Source organism: Oryctolagus cuniculus, chromosome 4 (genome assembly GCF_051225735.1).
Source record: "Oryctolagus cuniculus isolate XC-2025 breed Fujian yellow rabbit chromosome 4, ASM5122573v1, whole genome shotgun sequence".
Lineage (NCBI taxonomy): Eukaryota > Metazoa > Chordata > Mammalia > Lagomorpha > Leporidae > Oryctolagus > Oryctolagus cuniculus.
In genome coordinates, this window is record NC_142870.1 from 54,181,434 (window position 1) to 54,197,964 (window position 16,531).

A 16,531-nucleotide genomic window follows, 5' to 3' on the forward strand; every position below is an offset into this window, starting at 1 on the left:
CCGGGACAGAATCTGGCGCCCTGACCCGGACTAGAACCCGGTGTGCCTGCGCCACAAGGCAGAGGATTAGCCTAGTGAGCCGCGGCGCCGGCCTTCTTACAACACTTTTAAAATGCAAAACCATTCATAGTTCTTGGCGAAAAAACAGGTCATGGGCTGTATTTGACTTATGGCCTTAGTTTGCTGACCTCTGATATGTGTCAGAATGAAAGGTGACTTGAGAAACAAACAACTATCACAAGGATGCTTGGTGAATAAAGGAATCAAAGAGAGTTTGAATTCAGTCAAGCTGGTAACATATTTTGAGTGTTTACTCTGTGCCAGCTACTGTCACTGGTCCTGGTGCCACAGTTGTGAATGAGATACAATCCTAATCTCCAAGGACATGATGGGGGAAGCGGGTGTATGGTGAGAGATTTTAAACACAGGAGTGACCTAATGATTCTGAATGTGTGTGGAAGCAAGGCCAAGGTAAAACAACAAGCAGGCAGAGTGATTACAAAGTTAATTATCTAGTGGGTCAGGAGACAAGATGTGTCTCAGACCAAGGATGTAGTAGTGGAAGTGATGAAAATGGTTAAATTGTTGGATGTGGGATATATTTTGGAAGTAGATTAGGGCAGTCTTACCAGTGAATCAGATGAGAATGTAACTAGGTGGGTGGTGCTACTTTTTTCTTTTTAACTCTTTAAGATTTTATTTATTTATTTGAGAGGTAGAGTTACAGAGAGAGGGAGAGACAGAGAGAAAGGTCTTCCTTCCACTGGTTCACTCCCCAAATGGCTGCAAAAGCTTGAGCTGGGCCAGTCTGAAGCCAGGAGCCAAGAGCTTCTTCTGGGTCTCCCACGTGGGTACAGGGGCCCAAACACTTGGGCCATCTTCCACTGCTATCCCAGGCCATAGCAGAGAGCTGGATTGGAAGTGAAGCAGCCTAGACTCAAACCAGTGCCCATATGGATGCCAGCATCTCAGGTGGAGGCTTATCCTATTACGCCACAGCTCTAGCCCTCCCAATCCTGTCACTTTTTGACACTGAAGTGGAGGAAGCTAGAAAATTAAAGGGGTAGGTACTCAGGGCATAAGAGGAAGATTAATCTTATGGTAAGGTCAGGGACAATAAGAAATTGAATTTACATGGGAAAGGTAGCAGGACTGTCTAGTGGCTTTGAGTATCCATAAATATGCAGGGACTTCATGCCCCAGTGGAACCAAAGCTGAGTTAGGTCTATTTTAGGGGCCGGCACTGTGGTGCAGCGGGTTAAAGCCCTGGCCTGAAGCGCTGGCATCTCATGTGGGCACTGGTTCAAGACCCGGCTGCTCCTCTTCTGATCCAGCTCGCTGCTATGTCCTGGGAAAGCAGCAGAAGATGCCCCAAGTCCTTGGGCCCCTGTATCCATGTGGGAGATCAAAGAAAGCTCCTGGCTTCGGACTGGCACTGCTCTGGCCATTGCAGCCAAATGGGAACAAATCATCGGATAGAAGACCTCCCTCTCTCTGCCTCTTCTCTCTCTGTGTAACTCTGACTTTCAAATAAATAAATAAATCTTTAAAAAAAAAGAATTGGAATTCTTAGTGGACACTTAATTCAATTTTCTTTCCTGATTTTATTGTTTTGGATAGTTGGATATACCTTTCTCTTTATCTTTAAATATATGTAAGTAAATATTATTTGATATCACAAAAATATATGCACATGTTCCAGCAGATTCATTTACTACAGGGGGCCGGTGCTTTGGAGTAGAAGGTTAAGCCTCCACCTGCAAGACTAGTATTCCACATAGGTGCCAATTTGAGCCCTGGATGCTCAACTGCCAACCCAGCTCTCTGCTAATGCCCTGGAAAAGCAGTGGAGGATGGCGCAAGTGCTTGGGGCCCAGTACCCATGTGGGAGACCTGGAACAGGCTCCTGTCTCCTGGCTTCAGATCAGCCCAGTTCTGGCTATTGTGGCCATTTGGGGAGTGAACCAGTAGATGGAAGACATCTCTCTGTAACTCTCTCAAATAAATAAATAAATCTTCAAAAAAAAATAATTTATTGTATGCCTGGGACCTCTCCATCACACCTTAGAACTGGATTTTTGCCAATAATTTACTTTAACCTTTATTCTCTTCCTTAATCCATTTTTCTGACCACCCTTCTCCCCCAATTCAAATCATAAATCCATTTCTTATTATTCTCCTATCTTAAAATCCCAAGATATGTATTTTTTGCCTAAATAATTTTACCTGTCCTTTAAATTCAAGCTTTACAAAACTGGCATTGGAAACTTCTTTTTTTTTTAAGATTTATTTATTTATTTGAAAGTCAGAGTTACACAGAGAGAGGAGAGGCAGAGAGAGAGAGGTCCTCCATCCACTGGTTCACTCCCCAATTAGCCACAACAACCAGGACTGCGCCGACCAGAAGACAGGAGCCAGGAGCTTCTTCCAGGTCTCCCACTTGGGTGCAGGGGCCCAAGGACTTGGGCCATCCTCCACTGCTTTCCCAGGCCATAGCAGAGAGTTGGATTGGAAGTGGAGCAGCCAGGTCTCAAACCAGTGTTCACATGGGATGCCAGCGCTTCAGGCCAGGGCGTTAACCCACTGTGCCACAGTGCTGGCCCTGGGAACTTCATTTTTTTTAAAGTCAGCATTATATTTGTAAGACCTATCTATGTTCTTATGTATATTCATTCATTTGTGCTGTTTAATTATCTGACTATACTATCATTTAATTACCTATTTTTCTATAGACACACTTTTGGGTTTTTCCAGTTTTTGTAATGAATAACAGTACTGCTGTGAATGCTTTTAGTTTCCTGGCACACATATACAAGAGTTCCCAAGGGTATATGTAAGCATATAGGAATGGAGTTGCTGAATCCTATGCTATGTGAATGTTCACCTTTACTAGTTTGTGGCAAATTGCTTTTCTAAGAAGTTAAACCAATTTACAGTCATATCAGTAATATGTAAGAATTCCCACTGATGCACATGTCTATAATTTGGCATAGCCAGACTTGTCACTGCTTGGAAATCATATGTCACTGTGGCAACTTTTTATATTTCTCAAATTCACAAAGACTGAGCATCTTTTTATAGGTTCATTTGCCATAACACTTTCTCTTCCATATTGGTATTCCTTCTCTTACTCTCCTCTTCCATATTCTATCAATCACTAGAGTCTTCTATTATCTATTTCTTCACAAAAGAAAAAATGGGGGCCTGCGCCGTGGCTCACTTGGTTAATCCTCTGCCTGTGGCACCAACATCCCATAGGGGTGCCAGGTTCTAGTCCCGGCTGCTCCTGTTCCAGTCCAGCTCTCTGCTGTGGCCCAGGAAGGCAGTGGAGGATGGCCCAAGTGCTTGGGCCCTGCACCCGCATGGGAGACCAGTAGAAGCACCTGGCTCCTGGCTTCGGATTGGTGTAGTTCCAGCTGTAGCGGCCATTTGGGGGGTGAACCAATGGAAGGAAGATCTTTCTCTCTGTCTCTCTGTCTAACTCTGTCAATAAAATAAAAAATTTTTTAAAAAATGCCTTCAGCGGTTACAATTATTTTACATCTGCCACGTGTATACCTGATCTCTTTCCTTTTAGGGTGTACTAATAAACTCTGATTATTAACGTATTTATAAACTACCTATTAGTTGGGTGACTTTTGGCAATTTCCCACACATGCCTAATCCTATTCTCATAAGATTAAGGTTTCCTGCCTTGTCATTTTTGATGCAGTTTTCTGTTACAAATCTAGACTTTCATTCTTCTAAGTCCTAGTTCCCCTGCTCTGGCGGGATTTTGTCCCCCTCACCTTTTTTTTTGACAGGCAGAGTGGACAGTGAGAGAGAGAGACAGAGAGAAAAGTCTTCCTTTGCCGTTGGTTCACCCTCCAATGGCCGCTGTGGCCGGCGCACCACGCTGATCTGATGGCAGGAGCCAGGTGCTTCTCCTGGTCTCCCATGGGGTGCAGGGCCCAAGGACTTGGGCCATCCTCCACTGCACTCCCGGGCCATAGCAGAGAGCTGGCCTGGAAGAGGGGCAACCGGGACAGAATCCGGCGCCCTGACCCAGACTAGAACCCGGTGTGCCAGCGCCACAAGGCGGAGGATTAGCCAAGTGAGCCGCGGCGCCGGCTGTCCCCCTCACCTTTAAACCACCACTCTTTGCATAATGTCAGGCACACTGTGTGTATTTCACACATTTTGTATAACTTTCAACTTTGGGTACAAAGACCATCCTGGACAACACTGTCCACACTCATTCACCAGCTGGTCCCAGCACTTGGCGCCCAGTGGGTTTTCCTTGTCATTCCTTTTCTTTTCTTTTCTTTTTTTTTTTTTTTTGACAGGCAGAGTTAGACAGTAAGAGAGACAGAGAAAGGTCTTCCTTCCGTTGGTTCACCCCCAAGATGGCTGCCACGGCCAGGAGCCAGGTGCTTCCTCCTGGTCTCCCATGGGGTGCAGGGCCCAAGCACTTGGGCCATCCTCCACTGCACTCCCAGGCCACAGCAGAGAGCTGGACTGGAAGAGGAGCAACTGGGACAGAACCAGCGCGCTAGCTGGGACTATAACCGGGGGTGATGGCGCCGCCAGCACAGGATTTAGCCTAGTGAGCGCAGCGCCAGCCTTGTCATTTCTGCCACTTCATACTGGGAATGAGGCAAGCAGTACTTGTCTCATTCTCTTATCCACTCATAGTTAGAGGATGAGAGTCTCTCTTCATTCAGTTTTACAAAACCAAGGGAGACGAAACTGCCAGGCAATGGGAGAGGAGATTCTCAAGTTTCCGGGACACTCAAGTCCATTCACGGTCTTCCGGACCAAGCACATTTTCTTTACTCTCAGCAGATAAAAAGGGCGCTAGCCACAATTACACCCAAGTCCCGACATTCACGGCCACCAACTTTTGTGTACCCAGACCCAAACGCCCAACTACTGACACATAGGCGAAAACACACCCACGTGCTCACGTCTTCTCCCGCGGCGCCGGTTGTTTGAAACTGAACAGACGAAAATTATTTCAGTGTCGTGTCTCACACTTTCGACACAATCTTTTTTGGCGATAACAAAATCTCAAAGAAAGAAAATCATGAAACAAGTTATTTTAGAAATGATAATATTTTGGAGCCTATGTGTCTTCTTCTCTTTACGCTTTAGGGAGTTTGTTTACTATTTCCAGATTGAGCCAGCCCACTGGCGCCTGTGTGGAAACTGCGTCGAGTCTGGGCGCGGGCGCCTGAGAGGCGGGGCGTATCTGTGACGTCATCGCTGCGGGGCGGAGGCGCCGGTGTGAGGAGGCTTAGCGAGCAGCGTGGTTGCCAGCCGCCGGCCGCTTGATCTTGGTAGTCTGCTCGCGTCGGATCCCGGAGAGAGATGGCAGATGATCTTGGAGACGAGTGGTGGGAGAACCAGCCGGCGGAAGCGGGCCGCAGTCCAGGTACCGAGTCTGTTCGTGCTCCTGCGGAGCCTCCTCCCCGGAGCCCTCCCAGGCACCTCAGCCCCTGGCCCGCTTCTGGTTGTCACCGTGTTCCGCCCCGCAGTGGGACGCACAGCTGTGGAGCGCGTGAGCGTCGCGCGCGAAGGGAACGTTTTTAACTCGTGAAACAGACAAGTGTGGCATTAACTCAGCTTTTCCTGCCTGCTTGCCAGGCAGGAAGCACCCTTTTCCAAGCTCTCTTTTCCTCTTGTTTCTTGAGAAGAATAAAACAGTCTTCATGAAGAGAGAGAGTTTTCCGTTGGGGTTAAGGATAAGCACTGAACTAGGGTGGCTGCTTCATTTCGAATCGCGACCCAGTACTCATACTGTGTTGTCTCCTTGCCTCACCTGTGACGTAAGGGTGATAATGCCTACTTCATAAAGTTGGTGTGAAGATTAGCTGACTCTAGAGCAAGTGATGCAATTGAGCACAGTGCTTTGTGCGTAAGATATGCGCAGTAAACATAAGCTGTTACTTTCCCTGTTGTCGTCCTTATCATGTTATTTGGAATATTCGTGCTAGAAAGGGGGCTTACATTGAGCCCATTCCTTTGAACTCACTTTTACAGATGAAAAACATTAACTTGAAGATGTTAAGCAATTGGGCAAGGTCCCTACCTAATTTGCATCAGAAACAAGCTTAGAATTAACACAATTTGAACAATTTTTACTTTGCTGTACTGTGTGTACTCATTACTAATGTTGAGAATTTGATCTCTAAGTAGAGTAGCATTAAGGTATCTCCTCACCCCAGGCCGCCCTTGAAGTATTCAAGTCTCATAAGTCGTAACGTTCAATTATGACCTTTTAAAATCATCACTCTTAAGGGTCTGCCTTTCTTTACCAGATTCTGTGATTTTTTGAGGACAGGGCCTAAGTGGGATTCGTGTTTGTATTGTCCACAGGGCCATGCTCATGACAGACACTTGATTCATACATTCTACAGACAACATTGAAATAATGGTTGTGAAATACCTATTAAAAATAAGTAACTCCTGGGGCTGACGATTCGTGTATCTTTTGGCATAGCAGTTAAGACACCTGTGTCTCACATTCAAGTTCCTTGGTTTGGTTTCCAGCTCCAGCTCCTGATTCCAGCTTCCTGCCAATGCAGTCTCTGGGAGACAGCAGTTGATAACTCAAGTATTTGGGTCCCTGACACCCATGTGGGAGACCTGGACTGAGTTTCTGGCTCCCGACTTCAGCCCAGGCCCAGTCCCTGTTGTTGCTGGAATTTGGGGAGTGAACCAGTGGGTGGGAGGTTTCTCTTTCTGCTGCTTCTCTCTCTACCTCTCAAGTAAAAAAAAAAAAAAAAAAAAAAAAAAACCATAGCCAGCTTCAGTTGTTGCACTGTTTTCAGAAGGGATCTTCCGCATATTAAGCAAGTGTCATTTTTTGAAAGTAGCCAGTCTAATACTTTCATGATAAACTTCCTCACTCACTTTGCAGCCTTGTTTCTCTAAAAAGTATCTTTATGCCTGAAGGCACGAATATCTTTCTTTGCAGCCCTGTGGTGTTCCATATTTACTTCACCCACCAACTGAGGTGTTGAAAGCTAAAAGCTGTATTTTATGATGTGACTCAAGGATAGAGGCTATTTAAGAAATAGTTGAAGCCCTTTTGAATGGGGAAGATAGTCCATTTCTTGACTCTGGTCCTGCATGTGCCCCTTATTGCTATGTGACTCTCAAGTTAGTCATCCTTTGGAAGAACAGAGGTCAGCATGTGCTGAATATCTGTTATGTGCCAGATGTTTTCAAAATATGAATTCATTTAATTTTTGTAACACCCCAAATAGGTAAGGATTGATTTTGTTTTAATAGATGAAGAAACAGAGAAGTAATGTTATTAGGAACACACATTAAGGAAGAGGCCTGGGAAGAGTTAAGTGTGAGTGATTGTCAAAGTCACAGTTTTCCCTTCATTTTTTGTGGTTTTCTGGGCCTCAGTATTGTGATATATAAAATGAAGAGTCTTTAGAGATCACCATTTTTAGGATTTTACTAACCAAGTTCTAAACATTAACTGTAGTAGAACTTTAAGACACTACAACCTCTTTCATCTAAGTTGCCAGGATTCCCAGCAAGAAAAGATGGAGTCCCTAGTATCACCCTACTTTTCAAATTTTTTTCTGGGCTTACGGCTAAACTTTGAAAATTGAAGACATTAAATTTACCAATAACTTGCTTTCTAACTGATTTCAAGTAAGCATATAAGTTTCTTTGAAAGTTGCTTGATTATTAGTAACTTGACTATCTTAATTTGGAGAAATTACAGCTGAACCAATTCAAGCATGCTGATTTCTTCCTGTGTAAATGGAGAAATATTAAAATATAGCTTAAAATACATCTGAGGGGGCTGGCACCGTGGCTCACTTGGTTAATCCTCCATCTGCGGCGCCGGCATCCCGTATGGGCGCCGGGTTCTAGTCCCAGTTGCTCCTCTTCCAGTCCAGCTCTCTGCTGTGGTCCAGGAGGGCAGTGGAGGATGGCCCAAGTGCTTGGGTCCTGCACCCGCATGGGAGACCAGGAAAAGCACCTGGCTCCTGGCTTCGGATCGGTGCAGCGCCGGCTGTGGCGGCCATTTGGGGAGTGAACCAATGGAAAGACCTTTCTCTCTCTCACTGTCTATAACTCTACCTGCCAAATAAATAAATAAAATATATCTGAATTATATATATCTTAAAATATATCTGAATTATGTTGTACTTCGATGGTCAAAGGAGAAATAGAGCTTTAAGTTAGAGAAAGGAAAAATAGTTGTAACAATGCTTTTATTACTGTTGTAGATTATGCTACTTGCGTATAAAAGTAAACATCTTACCCTATCACTTGTTTTCAGATCATATTCCTAGTGGCCAGGTGATGGAGGATGTTAGTCATTTATTCAACAAGTATTTGTTGATTTACATGATTTATAACAACAGTCTAATATATGTAGCTATCTACTTCTTGTCTAAGGAACTATGCAATATTTTGACAGTTCTTCTGCCTTCTTCCATGTAGCATGTAGCTTAGAGATGTAATGGCTCTTTAAAACCTGTCATTTTTGTATTCGATACTGCATTAGACTGGAGCCCAACATGACACCTGGCACCTAGTTGGTGTTTGGTAGACATTAGTGGAGTGAGTGAATGCATACATGCATTCTAGCTGCTACGGAATTTATGGTGATCAGACTTATATGTATAGGAATATGCTTGTATAAGGCCATGCTATTAAAATTTTGCTGGGACTATCCTGGTTCACTTGCGATGTCTGGTAACGTCATTGGCGACAACTGGAGTCTTGCCCAGGAATCAGGTAACTGAGAGTTGCCAATTCCAAGGAATGTGTATTCCAGTCTGCCTCAGGTACCAGAGCCTAAGAGTTGTCTAAAGGCTAATATTTCATTTAGCTTATATCCTTATTCCCTGCCCTGCTTCAGGAATAATTTGAAGTGACTTATAGTAAGCAATACATGCAGTAGGATTATGATTGACAAGTATTAATGCTAAAGGGAGCAGGTACAGTGTTGGAGATTTTAATGTAATTGACCAGTCTAGTTACTTTCTCAGTATGGAGCTGAAAAGAGAATGTCAATCACAGCATGGATTTTTGTAATTTAAGGAACAGAGCCAAGAGATTCCGAAATTGGAGGTAATCACTTAGTTATTCCCTCACTTGAGAGAAGACTGCTTTCTCTTTGTATTCTATTGGTATGCCTATTATATTTTTAAGTCAAAGGGCTTGGATTAGGCATAGTAGTTAGGGTGCTTGTATCCCAAATCAGAGGGCCTGTGTTGATACCCATCTCAGGCTCCTGATTCCAGCTTCCTCATCTGTGCAGACCTAGGTAGGCAGAGGTGAAGGATCAGCCACTACATGAGAGATTTGGGTTCAGTTTCTGGCTCCTGGCTTAGGCCTGGGCTAGTCTTAGCTTTTGGGAATATTTGGATTGTGAATCAGCAGATGGGAGCTCACTCTTTCTGTCTTCTCCTGCCCTCCAACATCCAATTTCTCTCATTTCTGCCTCTTAATAATTCTTTAAAAAATTAAATTACTAAATATGTCCAGGGATTTTGGAATAACTGGCATACAAAGAGTGAGATCTTCCATCTGATGGTTCATTCCAAATGGCTGCAACCACTGGAGCTTAGCTGATCCGAAGCCAGGAGCTTCTTCCAGGTCTCCCACGTAGATGCAGGGGCCCAAGCATTTGGGCCATCCTTCACTGCTTTCCCAGGCCATAGCAGAGAGCTGAATCAGAAGAAGAGCAGCCAGGACTTGAACCAGCGGCCATATGTGATGCTGGCACTGCAGGCAGCGACTTTACCCACTACGCCACAGTGTCGGCCCCACAGATAGCTTAGTTTTAAAAGAGGATGTTTTTAGCAAACTGCAACTCTTAGCCCGCATGTCTTTTGAGAGAAATTTTTCACAGGCTTTCCTAGCTCATTCTGATTCTTTGACGCCATCTGTTACCAAGCATCTGACTAGAAAATTGAAGTGTTAAGACTGCAGGTGGGGCCGGTGCTGTGGCATGGCAGATGACGCTGCTGCCTGCAGTGCCGGCATCCCATACGGACTCTGGTTTGAGTCCTGGCTGCTCCACTTCCAATCCAGCTCTCTGCTGTGACCTGGGAGAGTGGTGGAAGATGGCCCAAGTGCTTGGGCCCTTCATGCATGTGGGAGACCCGGAAGAGGCTCCTGGCTCCTGGCTTTGCATTGGCACACAGCTCCGGCTGTTGCAGCCAATTGGGGACTAAACCAGCAGATGGAAGACCTCTCTGTCTCTCTCTCTGTCTCTCTCTGCCTCTCCTTCTCGCTCTGTGTAATTCTTTCAAATAAAAATAAATATTTTTAAAAAAAGACTGCTGGTAATAACAGCAGTTTGCATTTGTTGAGTGCTTACTATTTGCCAGATACTACTTTGATTGCTTTGCATGTAGTAGTTACTTTAATCTTCACAAATAGTTACTGTTAGCTCATTTTATACATGAGGAAATTGAGGCACTAAGAGGTTATGTTGCTCAGTAAGTTGATGTGATGTGGTTCACTAGCAGGCAAACTAAAACCAGAGTCTACTTTCTCATAATAGTTATTATAATTTTCTTTTTTAAAAAAGATTTATTTATTGGGGCCGGCGCTGTGGTGCAGCGAGTTAAAGCCCTGGCCTGAAGCACCGGCATCCCATATGGGTACCGGTTCTAGTCCCAGCTGCTCCTCTTCTGATCCAGCTCTCTGCTATGGCCTGGGAAAGCAGTACAAGATGGCCCAAGTCCTTGGGTCCCTGCATCCAAGTGAGAGACCCAGAAGAAGCTCCTGGCTTCGGATCGGCACAGCTCCAGCCATTGTGGCCATCTGGGGAGTGAATAGTGGATGGAAGACCTCTCTTTCTGCCTCTGCCTCTCTCTGTAAGTGTGTCTTTCAAATAAATAAAATAAATCTTAAAAAAAATTTATTTTATTTGAAAGGCAGAATTACAAGAGAAAGAGGGAGAAACAGAGTTCTTCTGTCCGTTGGTTCACTCCCTGAATGGCCACCACTCCTGGGACTGAGTCAGGCCAAAGCCAGGGGCCAGGAGCTTCATCTGGTTCTCCCAAGTGAGTAGCAGAGGCCCAAATACTTGGGCCTTCTTTCCTCTGCCTTCCCAGCATGTTAGAAGGAAGCTAGATCAAAAATGGAGCAGCTGAGACTTGAACTGGTGCTCATATGGGATATCAGCATTGCAGGGAGCAGCATCACTCACCATGCCTATAATTACTATCATTTTCTTTTTTCTTTTCTTTTCTTTTTTTTTTTTGACAGGCAGAGTGGACAGTGAGAGAGAGACAGAAAGAAAGGTCTTCCTTTGCCGTTGGTTCACCCTCCAATCTTATCTCTAAAAGAAAAATCTTTTATTGACTTGAAGAGACTTGTGGTTTATAAATGCTTTGTTTACATACATCATTATAATCCACATGTATCTATGAAATCTTACTCTTCCAAAGTTTATTCTTCTAAAAGAACAATACATGCTCAGAGCTACAAACAGCCTTGCTAATGGGCTTTGAGAACCTTCTGTTTGCAGTAATTCAGACCTGATTCTGGAGCTCAGGTCTCACATTTCTAGTACCTTCTTGAAATCATTTCTTAGTTATTTAATAAGAATGTCACGTGTAAACAAGTCTTAACTATCGAATTATGTGCCAAACTTGCCTTTCCTCCAGACTTACCTATCTTAGTAAATTAAATGATCAGCTACCCAATTTCACAGTGTTAATAGTACAGTATCTGTTTATTTTCTTTCCCTCTTACATCTCATCTATCAAGTCCTAGAAAATAGATCCCACATCTTTCTTTCATTTTTCTCTTATGTCCTCTCTATTGGAGTGCACACAATCCTTATTTGCTTTAACTAGTGCAGTGAGTTCCTAATAGGGCTCCCAGTTTCTATCTTTGTCCTTCAGTTAGCAACTAAATTGATGCTTTTACTTTTTACTCATTTCTTTTTAAAAATATTTATTTGAAAGGCAGATAGAGAGGGAGAAGCAGAGGCAGACAGAGATCATCTACTGGCTGGTTCGCTTACCAAATGCCTGCAACAGTCAGGGAAGGGCCAAGCCAAAGCCAAAGCCCAGAACTCAATCCAGTTCTTTCATGTAGGTGGCATGGACCCAAGTACTTGAACCTGCTGCCTCCCAGAGTGCATATTAGTGGGCAGCTGGAACTGGAAGCGGAGCAGTGATTTGAACTCAGTCACTCCAGTGTGGAATATGGGTGTTCCAAGAGGTATTTTAAAACCTCTCCATGGACGGATGCTTGGTTAAATTTTTTTAAAATGTGTGATTAATAAGGTGTGGCTATTTCCCCAAAATCTTTTAATGGGAGCATATAGTATTGGTTGGCATCTTTTGTATTAATATAAGTCACTTAGGTGATAATGCAAATATGTGTACTCAGGTACATGTTAGCAGAATTTTACCTAAGCAAAATGCTGGTAATCATTTTAACCTATTCTTAAAGTGAAAATATAAAATAAGCAGTTCTTTGTATATATATTTTATATGTGAATTGGTTAGCTTTTTGGCATGTCTAGTCTATTTGAATAAAAGTCAATGTTTATTTGAATAATGTCAGTAGAGATAGAACATGTGCTTTTAAAATAAACATTATTTGAAAATTTGTATAGAGAAAATAAACCTACTTTGACTAAAAAAAAATTAGGTCCAAGTGATCAAATACATGAGTGTTAATTTCTACCTGCTCATAAATTTTTAGGTATTTTATGTTCAGTTATAAAAAAGTTGCAATTTTATTTCATCACATAAATAAAGTATCATATTGCATTTAAAAAAAGCCTCTCCACCAAATACCCACTCCAGTCCTTTTATATTTTTTAAGACTTATTTGAAAGGCAGAGGGGAGAGAGGTAGAGACAGATAATTTCCATTCACTGATTCACTCCCCAAATGCCCTCAACAGTCAGGGTTGGTCCAAGGTAAAGCCGGGAACCAGAAACTCCATCCAGGTCTCCCACATGAGTGGCAGAGACCCAAGATCTTGGGTCATCATCTGCTGCTTCTCAGGCATAGTATCAGGAAGGTGGATTGGAATTAGTGGAAGAACTCAATTCCAGGCACTCTGATAGGAGATACTGCCATCCCAAGAGGCCAGTTCCACACTGCATCACAATGACCACCACCCCCTAATCCTTTTAAAAGAGAAGTGAGATGATATTCCTGCTTAAACCCTCCAATGTCTCATCCCCAGGCTGCAGAATAAAACTGATTAGTTACCATGGCAGTTATCTGCCAGGTCTTGTTTTTCTTAACTCTCCTCTATTTTACACTGTTTCTGCCACACTAACCTTCATTCTGTACCTCAGCAGTCCCAAGTTCATTCTGTCTGAGCAGTTCCTAACACCTGTTCTATTCCCTTCTATGCTGGCCTTCTGATTTTCAAACTGGCTCTTGACATTAGGAACTAGTTCAAATATCACCTATCTGGAGAAACTCTTCCTGGTCAGCCAGTCTAGGGTAGCTGTACAACTGCTTTATTATGTTATTGTTTTATTGTAATTCTCAGCAGGGCATTAAGTGTGTTCTTCTCCTTGTTAAATTACTACCCTCTTCCAGCACTGGAATGTAAGCTTCATGTGAGCAGGGATTTTGTTTATCTTGTACTTAGAGCCTAGAATAGTATTTGGGTACATAGAAAGTAATTATTAAATATTTCTTGTTAAACCGATTAATTATTAATATTTCACAGCCCCTCTTGGAGACCTGAACCTAGCAGTTCTATGTCTAGGGAATCTTAATCTGCTGAAAAAGTTGTCAAAATCCTGTCTAGGCATATGAAAGACTTGATAGATACTGCTTTTCTTATATAAAATTTCATTAGCAGGGCTGGCATTTTGGCACAGTGGGGTAAACCATTACTTGGAATGCCAGCATCCCATATCAATGCTAATATACCATATTGGGGTGCCTGTTTGAGTCTTGGCTGCCTGACTCAAGATGGCCCAAGTACCTGGACCCCTGCCACCCATGTGAGAGATCAGGATGGAGTTTCTGGCTACTGGCTTCAGCCTAGCCCAACCCTGTTTTGAGGTCATTTGGGCAGTGAACCAGTGGGTGGAAGATTGATCTCTCACTCTCTCACTCTCTCTCTCCCTCTCCCTCTCTCCCTCCCTCTCTCCCCTCCCCCCCATGCTCTGCCTTTCAAATCAATAAATATTTTTAAAAAATTATAATAGCAGTCCTGTTGTACAGCAGTGTCTTAGTAACATTTTTATTCTAATTATAATTATATTTGGATTTACCACTATAAGTTATGCTTTGAAAAGGGACAACAGACTCTGAATTTGTAAATGAGCGCATAATTCCTAACAGCTTTTGTCATCTAGAATTAATGTGATTATTCTTCTGGTTTAGGTTGCCTCAGTAAGCATTATAATTTTGTGGTTGGTAATATCTTACGGTATCTCATTCAAATCACATTACTTTGTCTATGCTTTTTTTTTTTTTTGATAGGCAGAGTTAGATATATAGAGAGAGAGACAGAGAGAAAGGTCTTCCTTCCATTGGTTCACCCCCCAAATGACCACTAAGGCTGGCACTGTGCCAAAGCGAAGCCAGGAGCCAGGTGCTTCCTCCTGGTCTCCCATGTGGGTGCAGGGCCCAAGCACTTGGGCCATCCTCCACTGCCTTCCTGGGCCACAGCAGAGAGCTGGACTGGAAGAGGAGCAACCAGGACAGAACCAGCACCCCAACCGGGACTAGAACCCGGGGTACTGGCGCCGCAAGCGGAGGATTAGCCAAGTGAGCCGTGGCGCCAGCCTATGCTTTTTTTTTTTTTTTTTTTAAGATTCATTTTTATTTATTTGAAAGAGTTACTGAGAGGCAGAGGCAAAGAGAGAGGTTTTCCATGCACTGGTTCACTCTCTGAATGGCTAAGATGGCTGGAGCTGAGCTGATATGATCTGAAGCCAGGAGCTTCTTCCAAGTGTTCCATGTGGGTGCAAGGGCCCAAGGATTTGAGTCATATTCCACTGCTTTCCCAGGCACATTAGCAGGGAGCTGGATTGGAAGTGGAGCAGCTGGGACTTGAACCCTTGACCATATGAGGTGCTGACACTGCAGGCTGCAGCTTTACCCACTATGCCATAACATCAGCTCTTGACGCTGTTTTCTTTCTGCAAATGATGAAGTAGGGGACCATTTTGAATCTTTCATTTAAACCAGAATATCCAAGTTTGTTTTATTTTTGACTTTTATTTTTTATACCCAAGTTAGTTCTTTATAGTATTAATTTTGAGGGCAAACAGCCATGACTTGTTGGTGTTATAAGGCATTACCTATGCATATAAAATTCAGAGTTGGGATATTTACAGTAAATGTTGATAACACAAGACAGGATCAACTTTAGGACTTGTCATCTTTGTAATCATTTATTAACCTTTTTTGCCTAACCCAGTTTTAGACACTAATGGAATTAGAGGGAAAAAACATGGTTTACATTATATAATTTATACATTTATGAGGTTTGGTAAAAATGCTAACAGTATTAAGACATGTTCCTGGGGCCGGTGCCGCGGCTCACTAGGCTAATCCTTTGCCTTGCGGCACCGGCACACCGGGTTCTAGTCCCTGTTGGGGCGCTGGATTCTGTCCCAGTTGCTCCTCTTCCAGGCCAGCTCTCTGCTGTGGCCCGGGAGTGCAGTGGAGGATGGCCCAAGTGCTTGGGCCCTGCACCCCATGGGAGACCAGGATAAGTACCTGGCTCCTGCCATCGGATCAGCGCGGTGCGCCAGCCGCAGCGCGCTGGCCGCGGCGGCCATTGGAGGGTGAACCAACGGCAAAGGAAGACCTTTCTCTCTATCTCTCTCTCTCACTGTCCACTCTGCCTGTCAAAAAAAAAAAAAAAAAAAAAAAAAAAAAAGACATGTTCCTGGAAAAATGGGTAAGATGGATTTAGAAAATTAATGGGGGGCTTGCGCCGCAGCTCACTCGGCTAATCCTCTGCCTGTGGCACCGGCACTCCGGGTTCTAGCTCTAGTCCCTGTTGGGGCACCCGGTTCTAATCTCGGTTGCTCTTCTTCCAGTCCAGCTCTCTGCTGTGGCCCCGGAAGGCAGTGGAGGATGGCCCAAGTGCTTGGGCCCCTGCACCCACATGGGAGACCAGGAAAAGCACCTGGCTCCTGGCTTCGGATTGGCGCAGTGCTAGCCTTAGTGGCCATTTTGGGGGTGAACCAACAGAAGGAAGACCTTTTTCTCTGTCTCTCTCTCTAACTCTGCCTGTCAAAAAAAAAAAAAAAAAAAAAAAAGGAAGGAAGGAAGGAAATTAATGGGAAGAAAAGAGAAAGCAGGATAAATTATTAGTCATTGTTCTGTACCTGAAGACTGTAAACAGATTCAAATAATCTCCATGGGCTAGTTTACTTTACAGTAAAACTAAGTTTCTTAAAACTTTTTTACAGTAAAATTTATAGTAAAACTTTAATTTTCATAATTCTTCTAAATTATTAAATGAGTGGTTCTTGACAGCCACTATGAAAATTTAAAGGTGCAAGTTCACATATATGGTGGTTTCTGCTAAATTTTGCTAAATGCCCATC

The 16,531-nt window shown here is 43.6% G+C and overlaps 1 protein-coding gene across 9 annotated transcripts in view; it reads left to right on the forward strand.

The window, feature by feature from the left end:
• The first annotated feature begins 5,213 nt into the window (after nucleotides 1-5,213).
• The window catches only part of CMSS1 (cms1 ribosomal small subunit homolog), a 406,733-nt gene continuing 395,415 nt past the window's right edge, over nucleotides 5,214-16,531 (forward strand). For all 9 annotated transcript variants that reach the window (XM_051859375.3, XM_089331553.1, XM_089331548.1 and 6 more), the window contains exon 1: nucleotides 5,214-5,413. In XM_051859375.3, coding sequence (XP_051715335.3) covers nucleotides 5,357-5,413 — 57 coding nt within the window. In that variant the 5' untranslated portion in view covers nucleotides 5,214-5,356. The remainder of the gene's footprint in view (nucleotides 5,414-16,531) is intronic.